We start from the raw sequence: 24,525 nt of genomic DNA, 5'->3' as shown, positions 1-24,525 counted from the left end.
GGTTGGATTTTGACATTAAATTTTTATTTTTTGGTAAAGACCTAATCACCAATTCTATATATAGGTTGGGTTGGGTTGAAAAACTATTAACTCAAATGACAATAATTCTTAAACGTAAATGTATATTAGATAAAAATATACATAAATTTCAATAACCTTTGAACACACTTATTTGTTAATACTTTATTTGAATAGTGAAATTTATATATCATGTAATGTGTAGTAATTCTATAACATTGAATTAACAATTTATATAATTTTAGACCTATTATCATGCAAGTATTAATTATTATTCACTTATACTCGTATTAAAAATAAGAAAGAAGCCAATTACAGCAATTCGTGTAACCCATCCAACCTAACCCGCTTAAAGAATAAGAGTGGTGATGAACACATCCTACTATCTTATCTTCCCACCCGCATTTTAATAAAAATTTTAATACAATTTTATCCATTGTAAAATGACATCTAAGACCAAAGCAAAAAAAAAAAAAAACCATAAGCTCTCTCTTAACCGCAACCTATTAACCAAATATCTCTCCCTCTCCGAGAGAGAGAAAGATGGCAGCGGCGGCACTGGTTGGAGTTGGAGTAGGTGATGTTTCGAGGGCACATGCGACAATGGCAGCAATTCAACTTTTCACCGGAGAGTATCATGTAATTACCAAAGTAGCCTTCATACGTTTCCTCTACCATGGTTTGATTGGAGGAGCCACGACATAGTCGCGATCAGCTGCATAGCCGTTTGATAGCGGAGGTCGTTGAGATTGGAGGGAACAGAGGGGAAGGGGAGATGTACAGGATGGTAGGTGGAAAGGGTGGGTGGGGTTTGGATGTTGCGGCGGCGTTTGGAATGATTTAAGTTCTGTTTGACAGCCATCTATCTTCGCAGGATAGTTTGTCCGGACGATGTTGGAGTCGAAGTGGTAGAGGTTGGAGTCGATATGGTAGCGGCAGTTGCGGTGGGAGGCGCCGATGAAGTGGCAGACGATGTTGGCGTGCTGGAGGACGGAGAAAACGTCGAGAATTGTGTAAAATGTAATTTACGTAATAAAAATATCTACAAGCTATTTTAGAAATAATAGGGGGTGAAAAATAATATTTAACTTTTTAAATTTTTTATAATGAGTGAAATTATAACGTGAGTGGTGAAATAAAATATTAGAATGGGTCTAATAGCAATTTGGGTAAATTGGTTTGCCAATTTTCTTCCAACCTAACCCGCTTAAGGAGTTCTTGAAGGAAAAAAAAAAAAAAAAAAAGGCCGCTTAAAGAATAATTTGGGTAAATTGGTTTCAAATGGAATTGGGTGGCCATAAATTTGGAACAATTATAACCCGAACCTATAAGATTGGCTAACGGATTGAATTCCAAACCCACCGACCCACCCGTACTCAGTGCAATCAAAAGTTCAAAACTACAACCGAGCTCCCTGGGTCGGGTCGACACGCTAAATTTGAACGTCTTTTCGGGTCACCTAGACGCACTGCAAAACCCTACCCTCACTCAGACTCCAATGCACCAGTGAACCCTTAACAATTTCCATAAACCCCTACCAAGCCTCCGAGTTAGCACGAGTCAACTCAGTCCGCATGGACGAGTCTCCCGCCGAAACGGCCCCGGTTGCCGAGGCTAGGAACGGCGGATCTGAGCGAACGCCGGAGGAGCTGGTAGCCAAGTGCATCGCTCCCGTGAAGAAACAGTTCCTTCGCCCTCCCCCTATCAGAGGTCTCTCTAACGACCAGAGCGACGCCGTCCCGGAGGGGAAATCAAAGGCTTCCCAGACTAGTGTGGTGAAGGAGAAGAAGTCCAAGCGGCAGCTCAAACGCGAACGCCAACAGGTTGTGTTTGGATAGGGGAAGAGCGAATCCATTGTTTGGGGGGAAATGAAATCATTGAAATGGATTAAAAATTTTGAGTTTCCATCTGAGCATAAGACAATAATTTTGGTAATTTTGTTTTTCTTCAACATTGCAGGCAGTGAAGTCGGCTGTAGGCATCTGCCCGGAGGTGGCGAAAAGAGGAGATGTTAGTCGGTGCCCGTACAAGGACAAATGCCGGTTCAGCCACGACGTGGAAGCTTATAAAGCTCAGGTAATTTGAAATGAATTGGAATGTTGCTTGTGTAGTAGTTGATTTTTTGCTTCATTGGGTTTTATTGTAAACAAAATGTTATGTGGGATTGGCCCTTATGAGGATTCAATTGTTGTTGAGTGTAGAAGCCTGACGACATCGAGGGAGAGTGTCCTTTCATGACTGCCCAAGAGACATGCCCGTATGGATTGGCATGTAGGTTCTTGGGTTCGCATAGAGACGGTGTTGAAGGTGGAGATGTGAGTGCTCACAGGAGAAGCTCCGAGGTGAATGGATTGACCAAAGATGTTCAAAAGCTTTTGTGGAAGAATAAAATGAAGTTCCCCAAAGCAGATGCCAAACTCAAGGCTCTTGGGCTCGAGGTATCGAGATACATCATCATCCTTCTTCCCTAACAATGTCTCTTTTCTCTATATGTGTGTGCGCGCGCGGGCGCATTTATATGCATGATTGTGTAAAGAGGGATTCTTTGCTGTGATTCACATGATGCTATAATTTGGCGATACAATACGATTCGATTTGGCTATTCGTGAAAACACAAAATTTCAAGATACGGGGACGGCATGGATACACTAATTATAAAAAAAATATTTACAATGTGTGAATAATTAAAATATATCATTTTGACCAACTGAATGATTCAAATCCAAAATAAAACATAAGAAATTCAAATCCAAAACATAGAAAATATCAAATATCAACCCTAATTATTAATTCTAATTGGGATTTGGTAACTTAATTTTAAAGTGGGGTAGGTGTGCTAGATTTATCTAATTAATTGGGATAGTGTAACTTAAATTTAAAGTTTTTTCTTAAAAAAAAAAAAAAAAAAGAAAGGGCTCAAACGTATAGCAGCCTTCTTCCAGGCTATTCCCCGTGCACCAACCGCACGTTGGAAGTAGTTATTTCAGTGATTCACAAGTTGGCGTGAATCAGTGGGTAATCGGAAACGTCCTAGTACGTGGGACGCAATCTTGAATTAAACCACTGAGTGCTGTAAGGAATGTTTAAAAAATCCATTGATATTGAATATGAAGCTGGGAAGGAAAAAAGAAAGGTGCAGTTGCAGATTTGTATGTTCTTGGTATGAAGGCTTCAAATTGGTAAATGCTGTCTTAAATGTTTAATGACACAAAAACTTGTACACTTTACGATGAATTGATTAACTAATTAAATATCTTTTGGATGTGTTTGCTTCTATGTAAAATGCGATAATCTTATCTCAATAATTTGTTTCAAGTGTGGCTATGGGATTAGGCTACTTGAAAGTTGAAAGGGCAATTGGCACCGCATTTGTAAATTTGTTCCTTATTCTTTCTTGCTTTTCATATTCTCAAAGTTAGTATTTGGGACAGGGAATTTGTGTTTGGTTTACATGCATTTCTGTGTGTCTAACTTGGATTCAATATTTTCATAACTACTGCTATTCTGTTTCCAGGGGAATGCCAAGTCAAAAATAAAGATATTAGAAGATAAGGAGGATGACCAGATTGTTTCAAATAACTGTGATGTTACTGATGGAAATGACTGTAGTGAATTGCCTGCTGAAATACGAGAAGAGGGTGGCCTTGATGAAACATGTCCAGATGATGAATCTCGGCCTTCGAAGAAGACAAGATCTGTAATTGAAGAGGAGATTTGCTCTGGTGAGGTAGATGATGGAGGTATAGCCTTTTGTTCCCCTTGCTTTATTTATTTATTTCTTAATAGTTGGAGGCATCCAATGTAAGTTGATTATAGGTGTAAGTGCTGCAAAAGAAGCTGCTGAGCAGACCTCTACCGCACCTGAACCAGAGGCTACTGTTGGTATTGTATTGCCAGAGAATGATAGAAGCCTAAGACTACACCCACGTGAAAAGAAGCTTATTGATTTTAGAGAAAAGTTGTACCTTGCACCTCTGACCACTGTTGGAAACCTTCCATTCCGAAGGGTTTGCAAAGTGTTAGGAGCAGATATAACATGTGGTGAAATGGCAATGTGCACAAATCTTTTGCAGGTTCGTGATTTGCTTTTTCCAGCCGATTATTGTTATTGTTGCTGTTTTTAACTTTTTACAAGAAAATGACCTTATAAAAATTAATGGGTTTGTTTAAAATTTAAATGGGTCTCAAATGATTTTAATGATAATTATTTTATGAGAATTCATCTGCAAAGTCTGCAACATCCCATAATTAAAACTATGAGTATTTATTTATTATGTCTTCTAAGATATTAAACATACAATATTTGATGTGAAAATAAACTGTATTTTACCATTCCCAAATTCTCCGGTGTTTATGGAGGTTTATGCTTAACAGTATGGCTAGTGATGCTGTTACTTCATATGGTTTAAGTTCTTTAAGATAGGTATTTGGGCCATTTGAGTATGATATATTATTCTGAAGCGTGCATTGGAAGGGAAGCATGCTTTTCCATCTTCAGTGTTCTGCAATGTATATGCTACTACACGTAGGCAGTGTTTTCTCCTTAAACTGTTGTCAGGGCTAATCATTTTTCTTCGTATTTACAATTTTCTTTTTCAAGTTTTGTATTTTATATGGTTGATGTTGTAATCTACTATCCAATGTCACATTCTTCTAAGTGCAATTTTCATATGGAAATAGGGTCAAGCATCAGAATGGGCACTGCTGAGGCGACATTCATCTGAGGATTTGTTTGGTGTTCAGATATGTGGAGCATATCCAGACACTCTGGCACACACTGTTGAGCTAATTGATCAGGAATGTCAAGTGGACTTTATTGATATAAATATGGGGTGCCCAATTGATATTGTTGTGAACAAGGGTGCTGGCTCAGCTCTTCTTACAAAACCCATGCGGATGAAAGGCATCGTACAAGCAGCTTCTGGTACTGTGGACTGTCCTATAACTATTAAGGTACTGAATTTATTCCTGTTCTAGACAACTGTGAACGAAACAGTCTACATCAGTCTGCAAGATAGCAAGTTTGGCTGAAAAATGTGTGGCATTCTTTTAATTGTTTGTTCCAAAATGATGACATGCTTTCCCGGCAGTCATGGCCTCTTTTAAATCTTTTCTACTTGATTGCTTCTTATGGGCACTTCTAGGTTTTAAGGTTGTCCACAAAATGTTATAATGCTGCTTTATTATTGCTCTAGGTCAGGACAGCCTATTTTGAGGGGAAAAATCGCATTGATTCACTTATTGCGGATATGGGAAACTGGGGAGCTAGTGCAGTAACAATACATGGTCGATCTCGACAACAACGCTACAGCAAGCTTGCAGATTGGGTATATGTTTACCAGTGTGCCAGAAAGGCCTCTAAGGCTTTGCCAGTACTTGGAAATGGAGACATATTTTCATATGTAGATTGGAACAAGCACAAGGCTGAATGCCCTGAGCTGTCTACATGCATGATTGCTCGAGGAGCACTAATTAAGGTCTGTACTTTGCAGCTTGTCTTGTCCTTAACTGTCTCCTTCTGCCACATTTACTCGTTTATTTATCTTGAAGTACGTTCCCAAAACACACACACACACACACACATATATGTATCTATTTATCTTTCCCATATTTGTCTCAACCAAGTTTAAAACTTGTGCTATCTAACCATCCTTGTGATTTTCAGCCTTGGATTTTTACTGAAATAAAGGAGCAGAGGCACTGGGACATCAGTTCTGGGGAGCGATTAAATATATTGAAGGATTATGTACGTCTTGGCCTTGAACATTGGGGCTCTGACACAAAAGGTTTGTATAATTAGTTTTCAACATATCATCAGTAATTTACTCAGCTAGAGTTTTCTTAGGGTACTATGGTTCTCCGAAAAGGTCACCCTGCATTTCTCCATGTGCAAATTCTCCTCATAAAAATGCCTTAAATTTAGTGAATAGTCCTATCCAAGTTAGTCCTCCCTATCAAACGAGGCCTTAGGGTAATGTGGTACTCTGAAAGGGTTGTCATGCATTTCTTCATGTGCAAATTCTCTCTTATAAAAAATGTTAGGGAAGAGTGCAGGGTTGACTTATTTGGAGTTCCAATAACAGCTCCCTTTTTCTTATTATTACTTATGTTATTTTGTACATGGCATTATATTGAAACTGTGCCCTCATAGGATGTTTTGCTCCTTTCATGGAGCTGACCGGGATGACTGGTTACCAACTTCATGTTGGTTTCTACTTAAAAGTTTTACTTTGTTTTCAGCACTTAATCTATTGTATAATTAGTTGGACTGTTATCCATGTCCCAGGTGTGGAGACAACTAGGCGTTTTCTGTTAGAATGGCTTAGCTACACTTGTAGATACGTACCTGTGGGTCTTCTAGATGTCATTCCACAACGCTTGAACTGGCGCCCGCCATCCTACTATGGCCGTGATGACCTTGAGACACTAATGGCCTCTGATTCTGCGGCTGATTGGGTATGGCTTTGCCTTCTCTTACAGCCGATCCAAGTCACTGAGCCAACCTGCTTAACAATGTAGTTTCTTGACATTTGCAGGTTAGGATCTCTGAGATGTTGCTTGGCAAGGTTCCAGATGGCTTTACATTTGCACCAAAGCACAAATCCAATTCTTACGACCGAGCAGAAAACGGTTGATTTTGCATAGTTTCTCGATTCTGCGTATGGACGATATAATCTCACACGTCCATGTGGGTGAACCTGACTTGCCTCATGCCTGCCTCAAACCAAGTTGCCCTCTCGGTACTATTGCTGGACGCGGATCGTGTCGTGTATGCTAAAATGTCCTCAAATAATTCTTAAGCAATTCTGGTAGGCGCCAATTTGTCCACTGGCCCCAGAAATTGAAACCTGTTTGATTAAAATGCAAACATTCTTGTTATGTATGTTGTAATTTGTATTTAAAAAGCATTTGGTACGTTATTATGCCGTCGCCTTGATAGGTCTAATTTTGGTCTTTCGGTCTAGTCCGTCGTTATGAGGAGTCGGATATTAGATTTTCCGTTGGAGTTACTCGGTGTAGGAACGATGTTGGTTTCGTACTTTCTTATAACTAAGTTTAGTAATGACCTGAATTCGAATATAAATCAGTTTGATTACTAAAATGCTCTATAAGGCGGTAGGTTAATAGAACCATATGCACGGAAGAAAAAGGCGTTTATGCGGCTTAAACATTATGTTTGACCATGAAGGTATATTTAGCATAATTCACAATGGCTTTCTGATCGAAGGCAAGGAGTTCAAGTTTAGTTGGCACAGCAGGCGTCCAACTCTCTTTTCCACCCCAAAGTTTTGTCCCACGTAATTTCCTTCGAGAAGGTTTTTTCTCCAACACAAACAACAGGGTTTATAGGGCCAAAAAAATAGATGAACCTAACAGAGTAATCCAAAAGAACCATTGCCCCATGTTATAACAAGTTTCAGAGACCAATACTTACGGATTTTTAGTGTAGGACCAGAGCTCCAAGCGTGCCAAAGTTCAGGAACTACTGCTCCAAACTTATCTAGAAATAAAGTACTTGCCCATTGCTTGCAAGTTCACAGAAGTTATAAACTTTGAAGAAGAAAGAAGGGGTGCTCATGATATAGGTAGTACATCACTACATACAGATCATACCATCATGGAACGAAAGACAGCTTTGATGGAACGAAAGGTTCATAACATTCAAGCTTTGTATAAAAATTTAACCAAACGGTGTATCATCAAGAAAAGATAAATCATAAATTCAATTTATCAGATGCAAAATTGAAAAGGAACCAACCAGACCCATAACTTCGATCAGTTTAAGACACCAGTCAGTCACAGCAAAGTATCCCCTGCTGTGCTCCTTTGATCACACAAACATCCACCATAAACTGGAGGAGTTGCAAGCAATGGTATTAGATAACAACGCCCTCAAATTCCTTGTCCTTCTCCTCTTCAGGGCTGTGATTCGCTTGAACCCAGCCACCATCAATGTTCTCAAAACTACCAACTAACCCATCATCCAAAGAATCACCCACTCGTTTCACTTTAATCTCTCTAGGCTCCACAGGGTATTTTCCAGAGAAGCAAGCATAACAAAAGTTAGGAGATTGACTGCCCAACATTTTCTCCAATTTACCAATTGGCAGAAAGGCAAGTGAATCAGACCCAATAAACTCCCTAATTTCCTCAACACTCATCCTATTTGAAATCAACTCCTCAGAGCTTGGTGTGTCCACTCCATAATAACAAGAACCAATAATCGGCGGGCTTGCAATCCTCATATGAACTTCCTTTGCACCAGCCTCCTTCAACAACCTAACAATTTTTGAAGAAGTGGTTCCTCTCACAATGGAGTCATCCACAACCACAACCCTCTTCCCCTCCAACACAGCCCGAACCGGGGACAACTTGAGCTTCACACCAAAGTCCCTAATCTTTTGTGATGGCTCAATGAAGGTCCTCCCAACATAATGAGACCTAATCAAACCCTGCTGAAAAGCCACACCAGCTTTAGCAGCATAACCCAGTGCGGCCACCACCCCAGAATCAGGCACCGCTATCACAACGTCACAATCAACCGGCGCCTCAGTGGCAAGGATCTCACCAAATGCCCGCCGGGACTCATACACTGAACGACCGAAAACCACAGAATTCGGGAGAGCAAAGTAAATGTGCTCAAAGATACATTGCTTTGGCTGAGGATGAGACATAAGGCAAAGTGATTGAACCCCCTCTTTATCCACCACTATAATCTCTCCAGGAAACACCTCCCTCTCATATGTGGCTTCAATCAAATCAAGCGCACAAGTCTCAGAGGCAAACACAACCGAGCCATTGCTCCTCCTACCCATTACCAATGGCCGAAACCCGTGTGGATCCCGAACGGCTACGAGCTTATCTTTGGTCACGAAAACCATAGAATAAGCCCCCTGAATCTGCTCACACGCATCAACAATTCTCAAAAGAAAAGGTCTATGCTTAGAAATTGCAATAAGGTGAAGAACAACCTCTGTGTCAGAGCTGGTGTTGAAAATGGAGCCGTTGTCTTCCAGCCTTGCTCGAAGGGAGCGGTAATTGACCAAATTGCCATTGTGGGCAACCCCAACTGACCCAAACCTGTACCCTGCAACAAATGGCTGGACATTTTTGAGCATAGAGGAACCGGCAGTGGAGTACCTGACATGCCCAATGGCCAAGTCGCCCGGCAGCTGGTCAAGCTTGGTCTGATTGAACACCTCGGAGACGAGCCCCACGCCGGTTATAGACTGAAGCACGTCGTCTTGGACACACACAATCCCAGCACCTTCCTGGCCGCGATGCTGGAGGGCGTGCAGGGCCAAATAGCAGAGGCGGGAGGCTTCCGGGTCCCCGTATATGCCAACCACGCCGCACTCCTCCCGGGGCTTTTCGTCATCAACATAATCTATTGAATGGCCATCTGGGTTTTGGTTGGCGGCGGATAAAACGTCGGAAATTGGGTTTTTGGAGCGGAGGGTGAAGGAGGAGGGCTTGGGGGTACGCGAGACGGAGGAGGTTTTGAGAGGGAAAGTGGGTTTAGGGAGGGTTTTGGGGGAGAAGGAGGGAGGGGATTTGTGGGTTCGGGGGAGAGGAGAGGGATTGGAGAGAGAGGAGGAGAGAGCGGAGGGCTTAGTGGTGGCGGTGGCAGCCATGGGAGAGTTGCAGAGAAGGTGGCGTCAGTTAGTGAAAGAGTAAAGCGACAGTGAAGGGAACCGTGGGCTTGGAAGGTGGTGTTGGTTTCTAGGTCTTTTTGAGAGTTTGAAGGAATCAACCAGACTTGTTGACTCACCCGTTGGTGAGATGGCTGCCTCACAAATAAAGGAGGGATTTTTCGGTGTACCCGGCACACCAAAAAAATTTGGTGTACCCTCACTCATAATGGTGAGGGTGCACCAAAAAAATTTGGTGCACCCTCACTTTTTGTACACCAAAAAAATTTTAATGAGTGAGGGTACACCAAAAAAATTTGGTGTACCCGGTACAACTAAAAATTTTCCCAAATAAAGATTCCAATTGGAATTTTTTTTTTGGGTAAAGCATGTTAGATTTTTTTTTCAATTCAAATCGTCCTCATAAGTGAGAAGTTTTAAGTTTAATTATTGGAAAAGTCGAATTTGAACCAAAATGAGTGAGCAATAATAATTTGACTCAAATTGATTTTTAAGTAAAGAGAAATACAATCGAACCGTAGTACCAATAAGTTAATATTAGGTAGCTTCTTCTACATCTACTAAAATTTGAATTAGTATAAGAAAGATGGATTAGTATATTATTAATGCGTGGTGCAATACTAATAAGCACAATTTATTTTAACTCTTTCTAAAAAGACCTACATATGTATAATATTATTTTTACGTGGCAATTGATGCATACAATAAACATTTAAAGAGGTAAATTATTAATTAACGTGATATGTATACATCACTTATCACATTAAATGATAGTAATGACGTATATTCAAGATTTTCTCCTTTTTTTTTTTATTTTTGTTTTTTATTTTTGGAAAACCAAGATTTTCTCCTGTGGATCCTTTGGAGGGGCACGTACCTCGATTCTTTGTTATCATCGTGAATAAACTTTTCATAGCGCATATATCCTGGTTGAGATAAATTACACTTGTAAAGTTGTAATAGTTGTGGTGGGAGTGAGCGTATGAAAGGGTTTAAGATAAACGAATAACTTTTTGTTTTTTCATTTTTTCTTAAGCCGTTTATTTTATTTTATTCATGTTACACATATTTTGTGGTTTGCGACGTCCACGTAGGCATATAATAGAAAAACTAATAAAAATTGAAACAGACGTATAAAGTTGAAATAAATAATAAGTAAATGTGAGATTGAAATGTTTTAAAGACCTATGTAGTGTGCTAGTGGATAATGTATTGAGTTTCTATTCATGCATCCAGGGTTTGACTCTCATTTTCTCTAAATTATTATAATAGTTTCAAACTCTCATCTCTCTCATCAATAATAGTAAAATTTAAAAAGAAAAATTTTTTAAAATATCGTCTACAGTTACAATTGACCACAAATATGAAAGGGCAAAATATAATTTACATTTGATAATAAGTTAAAGGTGTAATCTTTATTTTTTATTTTTTTGTTTGGTTGTCGTGTCAGGTAGTTAAAGAGAAACTGATGACAAAAGAGACAGTAGTATGATATTAGTACGAAATGAAGAGTTATTATATGAAATTGAAAAAAAATGAAAAATTTGAAAAACGTTGTATGAATTTTTAATTGAACGAAAACCTAAGAAGATAATATGTAATTTACCCATAATTATTATTTTTTGAATGAGAGTAACTTCATTGAAAAACTCAAATGTGTACTCCATCAACATAGAGAAAAGAAGACAACCAAGATGGCTCCTCTTTGATCCAAGAGAGAAAATTACCAATTTTTAAGGCAAATTGACAAAGTTCATGAGCAGCTCTACCAGCCTCCACCTTTCATATGGCATGACAACCTAGCTAGGCTAGCTATGCTCGATATTTCCAATACAAACACACGGGGATCTTTTCAGGTTCTCTTTATGAGGATCTTGAGGATTAACAAATTATGTCTGTTTATCGTATATCGTGCGGTCAGTTTTCATCAAATATTATTTGTATTTAATTTAAAATAAAAGTATTTAAAATAATTTCTGACCATACGGTGTACGATGAACGAATATAATTTGAGGATCCCCAGGATCCTCACAAAAGAGGATCCAGGGAGGATCCTCACAAAAGAGGATCCAGGAGGATCCTCATTCCAAACATACAACACGTTAAGTGGGATTAGATGGAGGCAAGGTTTTAAAAGGCATTAAGTGCTAGTCCGGTAATGGGTTGGAGCTTAACGCTTAGGTAGATTAGGCAGATTTAAATATATTTATCATATATCGTATAAATAAGTGTTTATTTATACTTAAAAAATATGTAGTTGTATTGGGATACTTAAATTGCTAAATAAATTGACATATAAATTATAAAGTATTAGAATATATTGAAAACATAGGGAACAAACATATAATGAGTGTTCATTCAAATATTCAACAAGTCTCTTACATTTTATTAAAAAAAAAAATGCAAAATTCAAGTTATCGATTTTCTATCTAAGTGAGAGTTGCGACCAAGACGGGTCAAGGCGAGCTAGGTGGACACCTAAGCAGGTCAAGGCGCTCTTTTTTAATTTTTAAACATCCATGAATTTATCAGGATGTTGCCAGCCGCCTAGCACCTAGATGGGGCCTAGGTATCTAGATCAAGCCAACCTATATATCTAGATCAAGCCTTTGGTCTGAATTCACTCAAATTTGTGCAAGTAGTATTCCAAAACTTAAAGAAAATGTCATTTTTGCAATTTGTGCTTTGAAAGTGAGTGTTGAGCTCTTCCGAATCAAGAGAAGTGGCTAACAACTATGGGGATGAAAAAGCAGCTGCCACAGCTTCAAGACAAGAAGGGATATACCGCAACCATTAGACGTGAATCGTGATCACCACGAGCCACTCCGTGCATGTCCCACATAACAACATAATCTTAATTAAACTTAATTGTGTTTATTCTCCAATTAATATTTGTTCCTGTCCATTACCATCATGTTTGCGCAAAAGATCAAAAATAAATTGAATACCATATTCTTACGTCATCTTTCCAAATCAACGTATAACAATTGCATGTAGGCCATCAAGCTGATATATTGTTTCACTTGTCTTTTAATTCAGTATTTTTTTTCCCGCTTTACTTGTCACATGGAAAAAAAATCAGTCCATAAAGTATAATCCAGATATCTCTTTTGAGAAAAGAAAAATAAACAAAAATTATACCCTATATTTTATCTACTTTTAAATGCAACTCACCATTAGCAGCCCAGGCGTTTAGCTTGTCACATGGAAAAAAAAACGAGAAATTTTATTTGAACCCATATAAATTTTTTCTACATCCAATTTAAATTTTAATTATGAAGTATCTTTTTTTACATATTACATAATTACTATAAAGTACAAGATGTAATTAACAATAAAACTAAATTTTATCAATAAACCCACATCTAATAATCAAATTTTTACTATCACCAATCTAATCTTCATTCTACGAAACTTAGAAAGTGACGAAAAAATAACATTCGTGACTGAATGTGGGGCACATAAAAATCACAAGTCCATGAAGGCATACGACTTCCCAGTTCATCCTATTGAAAATTGAGGCAATCACTCCAACGTCAAGGCAAAGGAGACATAAGATGTAGATTATGTACCAGTTAAAATTGGTCCAGCACAAACCAGATTGATGATATTTATGTAAATATTAATAAAACTAAATTCAAGAGCATAGGCACCTATAGAAAAATTATGGGTTATTACTAAAAGGTGGTAAAAAGTTAAAGGCCAAAAAAAAAAAAACAAAAAAAAAAAAAAAAAAGGGGAAACTTTTGAATAGCAATTTTGACAATCATCCTTAAGTGTTTTGCACTTAAAGGGAGGAGTGCAAGAGATTCAATCGAGTGTGAAAATCACCGGCCCAGTTTTTTTTTTTTTGAACATTGTAACAAAGATTTGAAGCCGAATGTCAATATAAAAGTTGTAATCACCCAAAAGGACACAATGAAGAGAGTAAAATTGCTGATGGAATTGGCAACAATACGACCGCAAAGGGTGTTGGTGCAGGCATCAATCCCATACCTAAACTTGTATATATAAACCTGTCAAACAAAATTGCAATTGATGTTTTTCTAACAAATGCAAAATATAACCAGATTAAAGAAAAACTGCAAGTAGCCTCTGACCTTTAAGTCTCGAAATCAAACTTAGTAAAAATCAAAATTAAGGAATGCATAAATCAGAATCTAAATCATATTGATTTGGTTATTTTATAAGAGAAAAAGTTCACAAATTCACAAGAAAGAAGACAAATTCAACAAGTTAGTAGTATAGGTGTAAAGATAAATTTACATATTGAATTGGGTTTATAAGGGTAGTTTAGGTAATAAAATTAGGTTTAAAAAGATATTAATAGTTTAATTAAAAATAATATGGATGTGGAGAGTAAATTGAATGTAAAAAGAGGTTACATGGATTCAAATAAAAATTTTCTTACATCGAATTGGAGATAGCAGACTCTCACTCCATAAATTATAGTCTAGATAGCTCTTTTCTTTTGAGAAAAAAAAAAAATATATATATATATATATATTTTTTTTTTGAACGAGAGAAAAAGAAATTATACCCTATATTTTATCTACTTTTAAATGCAACTCACTTTTAGCCTAGGCAACCTTTTCATTTATTTGCTCCATTTAATATAAGCCTTCATATCTACTTTCATATAGAGCTCATTCTATATTTAGCTTGCTTTATACCGGTACTTTATAGAGTACTTGTAATAGATTTGCGCCATAGACTGATGTTATGATTTGACATCAGTAAGTCCGATGTTGTTTTTTCTATATCACAATGTCTTTTCACATGATTTTCTTTGGAAAGGTTTTTCTTCAAATTAGTGTACCCTGTTAGACGTTCTTGTGACTGATCGACAATTGTATTTGAGAACTAGTGTGCATTCTTTGCTTTTTTTTTTTATTTTTTTATTTTATATATCTAGTGTGGTTCTATTCATGCAGCACATCTTTCTTAGAAAGATTTGAAGTCTGTGTCCTTTTTTTCACGCTTGATATCGTATAGACTACTTTGATCTTACTTGTACTTATTTATGGTGTTTAATAAAGCATCTTCCTCCTCGCCACTAAACCGTCTCCCTTTTTCTCTCTCCCCAACCCAAACCCTAGGATCTGCAATCTTAGCCGTCAGTCCCTTGCTCCAACTTAGGATCGGTGGCAGACTCTCTCACCTTCCTCCTAACATCTCCATCTCCTTCTCCTTCAAACCTTTCCACCTCTGTTATATCCTCTCCACCCCTTTCTCTTGGTTTTGCACAAAGGCTCCATTCATCTTCTTCTTCAATTTTTTCTCCCACCTTTGCTAACCCTTCCACTTCTATCAACTCGTTTCCATGGCGATGTCACTTTCCTCGATTGATTTGGTGGTTACGCTACCTTGCACGTTTAGATCGGCAGCTCTCCCACCTAGTGTGTTAGATCTAGCAGCTTTGCCACCTTGTGCAACTAGATCTGGTGGTGCCTCAACTCGTGGGTGTTGCATAGTTCACTTTCACTAGTGCGGTAAAGGTGCATGTGGTCTTTGGCTAGTCTCTTTGTCCTCCACTAAGATGTAGCTGGTCTTTGTCTTTCTCGAAGTTGTATAGTTGTTTTGTTGACTCACCTTGCAAGTATTGCAATCGCGGGTAAGCAATGGTTTTGTGTATTCTTCTCATTGAGGAATGAGTTAAATGGTATCATCTTTCAACGATGATTTTATGTGTTATCACTCTTATGCGATGACTTATGTGGCCTCGCTTTTCAGCGATGACTAGTATGGTCGCCGATATAGGTCTATTGCATCTATTGGTTTTTGTGACAAATTTATGCTGGTAACGCTTGTAGGTTTGTGTTTACAGTAACTATATAAGAATTTACTCTAATATGTTGTATTGTACAAATTTACTCCAAATTAATTTCTTAGTCATTGGAGCAATATACCCAATTGACTTGTAATGATCAATGAAAGACCATTCTATTGCTTCGCAAAAAAAAAAAAATAAAGCATCTCTTCCAACCAAAAAAAAAAAAAAAAAACCCTTAGGTGACAATATTTGCGTTCAAAACCTCCTTACTCGAAAAAGAGAATGAAAACAAACCGAAAAATACAAATATAAATAATCAAATAAAAAACTGTAAGTTGTTGTAAATAATGGGAATGTATGCCCACATGCCAACAGTAACTTTCTCACATGCCTAATAGTGTTGTTTTTGTTTGTTGTAAATCAATCATCCACTTCTGTAAATTGATCACGGATGTTGTTGGATTGGTCACGGGTATTCCCTGTAAACCTATGGATGTGGCTCTATAAATAGAGTACTTCGCCGGCGATCAAAGGACAACAACAAAAAGAAAAAAGCATTGAAAACAATAATATCAGTTTCCCTCCTCTCCTATTTTATCTACAATCTTTGTGTTATAGTTACAAAACAAATCAATGTGATATTTTGCACCTGCTTCGTTCCTATCCTTAGCAAAGGTTATTCTCTCTAACTTTTGCCTATTTATAACATGTTATTAGCACGATTTTCTAACCCTAAACATTTCACATAGTCAAAAAATGCTTCCTCCAAGGAATTTCCTGTTTTTCTTCTTCCTCTGCCTCACCTGCCTAGTGTACCCTCGCGAAGAACTGCTAGCACCATGCCTGCTTCTAGTTGTCAATATAACAATTACTTATATATTTGATTTCTTGTTTGGTGTAGTTGCTGATTACTAACCCAATGTTTATATATCTTTATTGTGATCGAAGATGGTGCAATATCATCGCCCATCTTGGACTGCAGATTTAAATTTTATTACAATTTTAGGTGGTGTAATATAATCGCCCACCCTGCTTTGCATATGTAAATTTTCTTGCTGCAAGAGTGGTATGATACAATCGCCCATCTCATGCTATATTGTTTCAATGAGAGTGGTATGATACAATCGCCCTCCTCATTAATCATGTAAATCTTGAGCCTGAAGTTTCGAGTGATTTTGTTGCCCTGGACATTACTAGAAAGAACCACCTTACCTGGGCAGTGGATGCCAAGATCCATCTGGAGGCAGGGAATCTTGGAGAAACCATCAAGGAGGAGAATAATGCATCCTCTCAAGATCAGGCGAAGGCCATGATCTTTATCTATCGCCACCTTGATGAAAGACTGAAGAACGAGTACCTCATAGTTGAAGATCCATTAGCCCTCTGGAAGGCACTTAGAAACAGATACAATCACTAGAAAATGGTGATTCTCCCAATGGCTCGTTATGAATGGACTTACCTGAGGATCCAGGATTTCGAGACAGTGGTTGAATACAATTCTACAATGTTCAGAATCAGCTCCCAGATGAAGCTCTGTGGGGAAACCATCATTGAGGAAGATATGCTAGAAAAGACTTTTAGCACCTTTCATGCCTCCAACATGCTCCTGCAGCAATAGTATAGAGAGAGAGGCTTTACTGAGTACAACTAGCTGATATCTATGCTCCTCATGGCTGAACAAAATAATGAGATTCTCATGAAGAATCATTAGTCTTGACCTACTAGATCGGCACCATTCCTAGAAGTAAATGTTGCTTCCCTTGAAGTAAATACCACATCCTCTTATGGCAATAATTATAAACAAAGACGTGGCCACAAGCGAGACTGGTGGAATGGGAAAGGCAAGAACTATGGTGTCCAGTTTCACAACCAGGTTCCAAGGCATAATTCAGGCCTGAGCTTCAAGAATAGAAATCGCTAGAAAGGCAAAGCTCATATGAATAACACTCTTAGAAATCTTGAAGGAGTTTGCCATAGGTATAGTGGCAATGGGCACTGGGCGTGTACCTGTCGTACCCCAAAACATCTAGTGGATCTGTATTAAGCCTCCCTCAAGAAGAATGGTGTTGAGACCAGTTTTATCGACCAAGCTAAACCGATGGACATACCTGATCCAATTTTCAAATTATCAAGGCAATTAAACATAACACACCTGGATGTTTCAGACTTCATTGTGGAAAGAAGGAATGAAGTGTATCGGTCCGATTGAATCACTTCTGTTTAATGCACTCTTGTTACCTGAGTTTGTAGTTTAAATCTTGCATTTTCAATTCAATAAAAGTGACATTTCAATTTCCTTTTATGAATAAACCATTTTTAACTGTGATTCCATTACTTAGAGAGCATGGATAAATATTATGGTTATTCTCAAAACAAGAGCAATGGTGGAGATATTTGTCTTGCAAACAGCGCAACCACGCATAGAATACTTCGAGATCGAAAATATTTCTCAAGCTTGATACTTACGAAAGTAAAGGTAACAACAATATCAGGCCAATCAGATGTAATTGGAAGCTCAGGAAAAGCCCAGATCATGTTACCAAATCGAACAATATTGTCTATACATAATGCGTTGTACACTACTCGATCAACTCAAAATTTGTTGAGTTTTAAAGATATACGTTTAAATGGATACCAAATTGAAACGAAAAGTGCAGAAAATGTGGAATATCTATGCATTACCTCCAATGATATCCAAAAGCGTATATTGGATAAGTTGCGTGGTTTATCAAGCGAACTGTATTATACATACATAAAGACAATTGAAGCATATACTGTCATGAACCAGAAGTTCATTGATTCAAAAGTTTACATGCTTTGGCATGACTGTCTGGGTCATCCAAGATCCACCATGATGCGTAAGATCATTACCAACTCTAATGGACATCCATTATTGAGCAAACACATTACTATCCTAAATGATAACCCTTGCAAGGCTTGTTCTCAAGAGAAGTTGGTAATTAGACCATCACAACTAAAGATTGACGCTGAATCCCCATCATTTTTGCAAACAATTCAAGAGGATATTTGTGGGCCTATTCAACCACCTTGTGGACCATTTCGATATTTTATGGTTTCGGTTGATGCATCTACCCGATTATCACATGTTTGCCTATTGTCTACTCAAAATGTAGCTTTTGCAAGACTTCTTGCTCAGATAATTAACTTGCGAGCACAGTTCCCAAATCACCCCATTAAGTCAATCTGACTTGATAACGCTGGTGAATTTATGTCTCAAACCTTTGATGATAACTGCGTGACACTAGGCATTGATGTTGAACACCCTGTTCTTCATGTCCATTGAGTGTTTCGTGGATCAAAATAAGATAAGGTGGGTACAACCCATGTCATCTTTTGTCGTTCTTCTAGAATGGTCTTTTCTCCCTCTAACGACGGGAAGACTATCTCATCAAAGTGACAATCAGCAAAATAAGTTGTAAACATATCACTTGTTAAGGGTTCCAAATATCTAATGATAGATGGTGAATCAAAACCCACATAAATTCCCAGTCTGCACTAAGGTCCCATTTTAGTGCGTTGTGGTGGTGCAATAAGCACATAAACAGCACAACCAAAAACTTGTAAATGTGAAATGTTTGTCTGATGCCCAAACACAAATTGTATTAATGAGTATTGGTGGTTGGCTATGGGTCTTAATTGAACTAATGATGCAGCATGTAAGATGGCATGTCCCCATGCAGAAACTGGCAATTTTGTTTTCATGAGCAAAGTACGAGCTATTAATTGAAGTCGCTTGATAAATGTCTCTGCTAATAGCCCCTCGAAAGGGAAGGATGAGGGCACAGCTGAATCCAAATGAAATTATTTAGGAAAAGAAAATAAATGACAAATCTACAATTCATGATTTTGAACTTTCTAAAAAAGAAAATGTCCTTGATGAGACAAATGTCCCTGAAGAGACAGAAGTACATGAAAGCAAAGAAATCACCATCAATTATGCATGTACTAACAAATTGTGAGATCGAAATGAAATAATCATCGACGACATGTTCGCTTTTGCAGTAGCCACTGAAATCATATTAAATGATGATATTGAGCCTCGCTTTGTTGATGAATGCAAACATAGACAAGATTGGCCTAAGTGGAAAGATGCAATCTAGGCAGAATTAAATTCCTTAGGAAGGCGAAGTGTTTTTGGACCGATAGTCCAAACTTCGCCTGTTGCGAACCCCGTGAGTTACAAAGGGGTATTCACAAGAAAACGCAATGAGAAAAATGGGATTGGAAAATATAAAGCATGACTCATCGCACAATGTTTTTCACAAAGACCTAGAATTGATTATGAGGAGACATACTCTCCTGTAATGGACGCAATTACATTCCATTACTTAATAAGTTTGGTGGTTTCAGAAAAACTTGACATGCGACTTTTGGATCTCATCATCGCGTATCTATATGGAGAATTAGATAGTGACATATATATGATAGTTTTAGAAGGATTTAAGTTGCCTAAAACGACTAACAAATCACAAGGTATGCTCTCAATTAAATTAAGGCGATCATTATATAGGCTGAAACAGTATGGGCGCATGTGGTATAATCGTCTCAGTGAGTATTTGATCAAAGAAGGATATGCCAACAATGTCATCAGCCCTTGTGTGTTCACTAAGAAATCAAATTTTGCATTTGCTATAATGGCATTATATGTTGATATGAACCTAGTTGGAACCCTTGAAGAGCTCAATAAAACTACTGAATATCTGAAAAGTGAATTTGAAATGAAAGACTTTGAAAAAACAAAATATTGTCTTAGCCTGCAGATCGAGCATTGTGCTAATGGAATTTTGGTCCATCAATCAGCTTACATTGAAAAATTCCTGAAACGATTTGGCATGGACAAGGCTTATCCACTCAGCATGCTAATGGTCGTTCGTTCTTTAGACATTAAGAAAGATCCATTCCGTCCAAAAGAAGATGATTAAATGGTCCTTGGTCTAGAAGTACCATATTTGAGTGCAATAGGTGCTTTATTGTATTTAGCACAATGTACTAAACCAGGTATAGCTTTTTCAGTCAACTTATTAGCAAGGTATAGATCTGCTCCAACAATTCGTCATTGGAAGGGAGTCAAAGATGTATTGCAATACCTTAGTAGGACAACAAACATGTGTCTCTTCTACTCAGACAAATCCACAAATGACCAGATCCTTGTTGGATATACAAATGCCGGTTTTCTCTCTGATCCACATAAAACCTGCTCACACACTGGATATGTGTTCACTAATGGAGATACATCAATTTTATGGCGCTCAACAAAGCAAACATTAGTCGCTACATCTTTCAACCACTCGAAAATACTTGTTTTACATGAAGCAAGTTATGAATGTTCTTAGTTAAGATCAATGATCCATCATATCCGGAATTCATGTGGTCTACCTTCAAAGACAGACACTCCAACTGTCATCTATGAAGATAATGTAGCTTGTGTTGCCTAAATGAAGGAAGGATTTATCAAGGGCAACAAGACTAAACACACATCTCCAAAGTTTTTTAGTGCACATGAGCTTCAAAAGGCTAAAGTTATTGAAGTCAGACAAATCTGCTCTAATGAAAATCTGACAGACTTGTTCACCAAGTCTTTACCAAAGTGCATGTTTCAGAAGCTAGTGCAGAGAATCGGATTACGTCGGCTTACCAATCAGTTAAATTTGAAGAATGCAGAATTAGATGGAGATACAATTCAGGGGGAGCAACCATGATACATACATGTTGTACTCTTTTTCCTTTGACTAGGATTTTTCCCACTGGGTTTTTCTTATCAAGGTTTTAACGAGGCAACATATGCATGCTTAACACTATATCAACAATCCGGGTAAAGTTGTACTCTTTTTCCTTTGCTATGGTTTTTTTCCACTGGGTTTTTCCAAGCAAGGTTTTGACGAGGCAACTAATGTTGTAAATAGTGGGAATGTATGCCCACATGCCAATAATAACTTTCTCACATGCCTAATAGTGTTGTTTTTGTTTGTTGTAAAGCAATCATCCATTTTCTGTAAATCGATCACGGATGTTGTTGGATTGGTCACAGGCATTCACTGTAAACCTACAGATGTGGCTCTATAAATAGAGCACTTCGCAGGCGATCAAAGGACTACAACAAAAAGAGAAAATCACTGAAAGCAATAATATCAGTTTCCCTCATATCCTCTTTTATCTACAATCTTTGCGTTACAGTTATCAAACAAATCAGTGTGATATTTCACATCTGCTTCGTTCTTATCCTTAGCAAAGGTTATTCTCTCTAACTTTTGCCTATTTATAACATAAGTTGCGCACATCAGGTGATTATCAAAAGCCTTTTGCATGGACCTGTGCGAAGAGACTAATTAATGTAAAATAAGTAAGAAAAAAGACAAGTAGATTACATAGCTAAATCAATAAAGCACTGTTCTAAAAATTCCCGCATAGCGCCGCCTAGGCGAGGTGGTTGGTCACCACCTCAATTAGTCCCTAGGTGTTTGAAAATTAAGAAAGTGCGTCTAGACTCGTTCAGGCTTCCGCCTAGCCCACCTAAATCCATCTAGGTCACGACTTTCACTTAGAAAATTGATAACTTTCATTTTGAATTTAAATTTTCAATAGAATGTAAGAGACTTGCTGAATATTTGGATGAACATTAATTATATGCTCATTCCCCATGTTTTCAATATGTTGTAATCTTTTATAATTGATATGTTATTTTATTTTGCAATTTATCTATCTCAATATAATTATGTTTGTATTTTTTGTGAGTATATCGATATTTTTACACTGAGGGGAGGGGGAGTTTGGCAAAGTCACACAATGGGCAGCCTAATTTGGTATCAAATTCGCCATCTACGAGATTTGAACCTAAGATCTCTCACTTTCAAGCGAAGAGGAATACCACCAGACCATAGTACTGAGTGGCAATTATGTTTGTGTTTTTAAGAATAAATAAGGACTTATTTATACAATATATAATAAATTTACTTAAATCCACCTAGTCCGCGTAGGCCTTCACCTAGCCGCTAGGCACTAAGGCCAGCTCTAACTGAATAATGGCCAGATGGCTCATTTTAGCCCTCGGACTCTTCAAGAAATTAATATTTTAATGAACAGTGTAAGGCCATATTTCTTACCATCTCCAACCAAGGGCCAAAGGGTCATAGGGCCAAATATAATTTATTATTTAAATTTAAAAACTACCACAACTTAAATTTAAAAACTACAACAATTTAAATTTATAGGAAAAAGCAAGAATTTTAAAATTTAAAAAAAAAAAATTTCAAATCCAATGGTAATTGACGTCAGCTAACCATTGGCTTCACACACCTTCAAATTCAACCGATCTAATGTCCATAAATAGGGTGAATATTGGCTAATTCACACACCTTCAGATTCAATCTCTTTCAATTCAAGTTTGCAATGAATTCCAACTTTGGATCCTCTTCGAATTCCAATTGGTTCGCATCCAATTCCGAATTGGAAGAAAAATGGGCGTAGATGAGAGAAGATGAGGAGTCTAATGAAAAGATGAAGCACGACGCAATATAGAATATATGGCAGGCATGGCTTGGTTATGGTGTGTCAGCCAACTGAGGAACAACCTCAATGAGGTGGCTCTGTTGCTGGTCGCTCTTACAAACCATTAAATAGAGCGATGGTGCATGCCAATCTGATGAACAACTACTTCAACCCCAACTCGGTGTACACATAAGATGATTTCAGACGTCGCTTCCAGATGAGGCGCCATGTCTTCGAGCGTTTATTTCATGATGTCCAGTAGGTCAATCCATACTTCGACAAAAGCTGGACAGAGCAGGCCATCCGGGTTTCTCACCTCATCAGAAGGTTACTATTGCACTCCAAATGATGGCCTATGCCTCCCCAGCTAATTCAATAGATGATACATATGGTATGTTTGAGTTTACATGCCTTGATACTCTTGGTGAATTCTGTGAAACATTCGTTCAGCTTTACAAAGAGGAGTACCTCCGTGAGCCAAATCAAGAAGATCTGGATCTACTCCTTTGCAAAGCTAAAGGCCGTGGCTTTCCGGGCATGATAGGTTCATTAGACTACATGCATTGGAATTGGAAGAACTGTCCCACCAGATGGCAATGAGGCTTTAGCAAAAGGTTGAGAAAGCCAACTATTGTGTTAAAGGCGGTTGCCTTGTATGACACATGGATTTAGCATGCTTTCTTTGTAGTCCCTAGATCCCTGGATCCCAAAATGACATTACAGTTCTTGGGCGTTCACCCCTCTTCAATAACCTGAAGGAAAGCTAATCACCTCAACTTGACTACTACATCAACAGCCATCAGTACAATCCAGAGTATTACTTGGCAGATGACATCTACTCAAAGTGGACGACACTTGTCCAAGCAATTCCAAATCCTACGAATGACGCCGAAAAGTGGTTTACCTTGCACCAAGAGGCATATCGGAAAGATATTGAGATAGCTTTCGATATTCTACAAGCACGTTAGAAGATCATCATAGAATCGGCAAGTAGGTGGAGTCAAGAAAATTTGGACTCCATCATGATGTCTTGCATCATACTACACAACATGATTATGGAGGATAAGCAAAATGGGCATATTGATGGAGAGTCTGATGACGACCAACAGGATCCAAATAGATCAAGAAGGGCTCGTGCAAAAATATATGATGGACCTAATTTGCCTTTGAATCCAAGAATTGGTACTATCTCTTTGAATGAGTACATGAGACGCCACAGGATGTTACGTTCTCTTGCCACAAATAAGTACCTACAAAAGGATCTTGTTGCACATCTTTAGGCCAAAAAAAGCACGGAGTAGGCGTTTAAGTTTTATGTTGTTAAATGTTTTTAAAAATGTTGTTTAAGTTTCATGTTGTTAAATGTTTTTATTTTATGTTGTATAATTTGGATGTTGTTTAATGTTATTAATGTTATTTAATGTTATTTAATATTGTTTAATATTGTTTAATGTTGTTTAATGGTTTAGGAAGTTATAGGAAGAAAACAAAAAGACTTTTTAAAGTTTTTTAAAAAAAATTTACAAAAAAAAAAAAAAAAAAGAACTTCAAATATAACGGTTAGCTAACATCAGC

General features: G+C 37.8%; 2 protein-coding genes across 2 annotated transcripts; one reads left to right on the top strand and one right to left on the bottom strand.

Annotated features, from left to right (window-relative positions):
• The first annotated feature begins 1,330 nt into the window (after positions 1-1,330).
• Positions 1,331-6,941, top strand: LOC103966948 (tRNA-dihydrouridine(47) synthase [NAD(P)(+)]-like). Its single transcript, XM_009380190.3, has 10 exons — positions 1,331-1,841; positions 1,978-2,094; positions 2,220-2,456; positions 3,533-3,758; positions 3,835-4,091; positions 4,699-4,971; positions 5,214-5,495; positions 5,684-5,804; positions 6,305-6,474; positions 6,555-6,941. The coding sequence occupies exons 1-10, from the start codon at positions 1,593-1,595 to the stop codon at positions 6,651-6,653; spliced, it is 2,031 nt and encodes a 676-aa protein (XP_009378465.2). The 5' UTR covers positions 1,331-1,592; the 3' UTR covers positions 6,654-6,941.
• A 691-nt stretch (positions 6,942-7,632) lies between these two features.
• On the bottom strand, positions 7,633-9,766 carry LOC103966949 (amidophosphoribosyltransferase, chloroplastic-like). The gene has a single exon (XM_009380191.3). The coding sequence runs from the start codon at positions 9,651-9,653 to the stop codon at positions 7,896-7,898; it is 1,758 nt and encodes a 585-aa protein (XP_009378466.2). The 5' UTR covers positions 9,654-9,766; the 3' UTR covers positions 7,633-7,895.
• Between the last annotated feature and the right edge of the window lie 14,759 nt (positions 9,767-24,525).

This window comes from the organism of the source record quoted next, unplaced genomic scaffold (genome assembly GCF_019419815.1).
Source record: "Pyrus x bretschneideri cultivar Hongxiangsu unplaced genomic scaffold, Pyrus_bretschneideri_v1 Contig16, whole genome shotgun sequence".
Lineage (NCBI taxonomy): Eukaryota > Viridiplantae > Streptophyta > Magnoliopsida > Rosales > Rosaceae > Pyrus > Pyrus x bretschneideri.
This window is presented reverse-complemented; position numbering and strand designations above follow the sequence as displayed.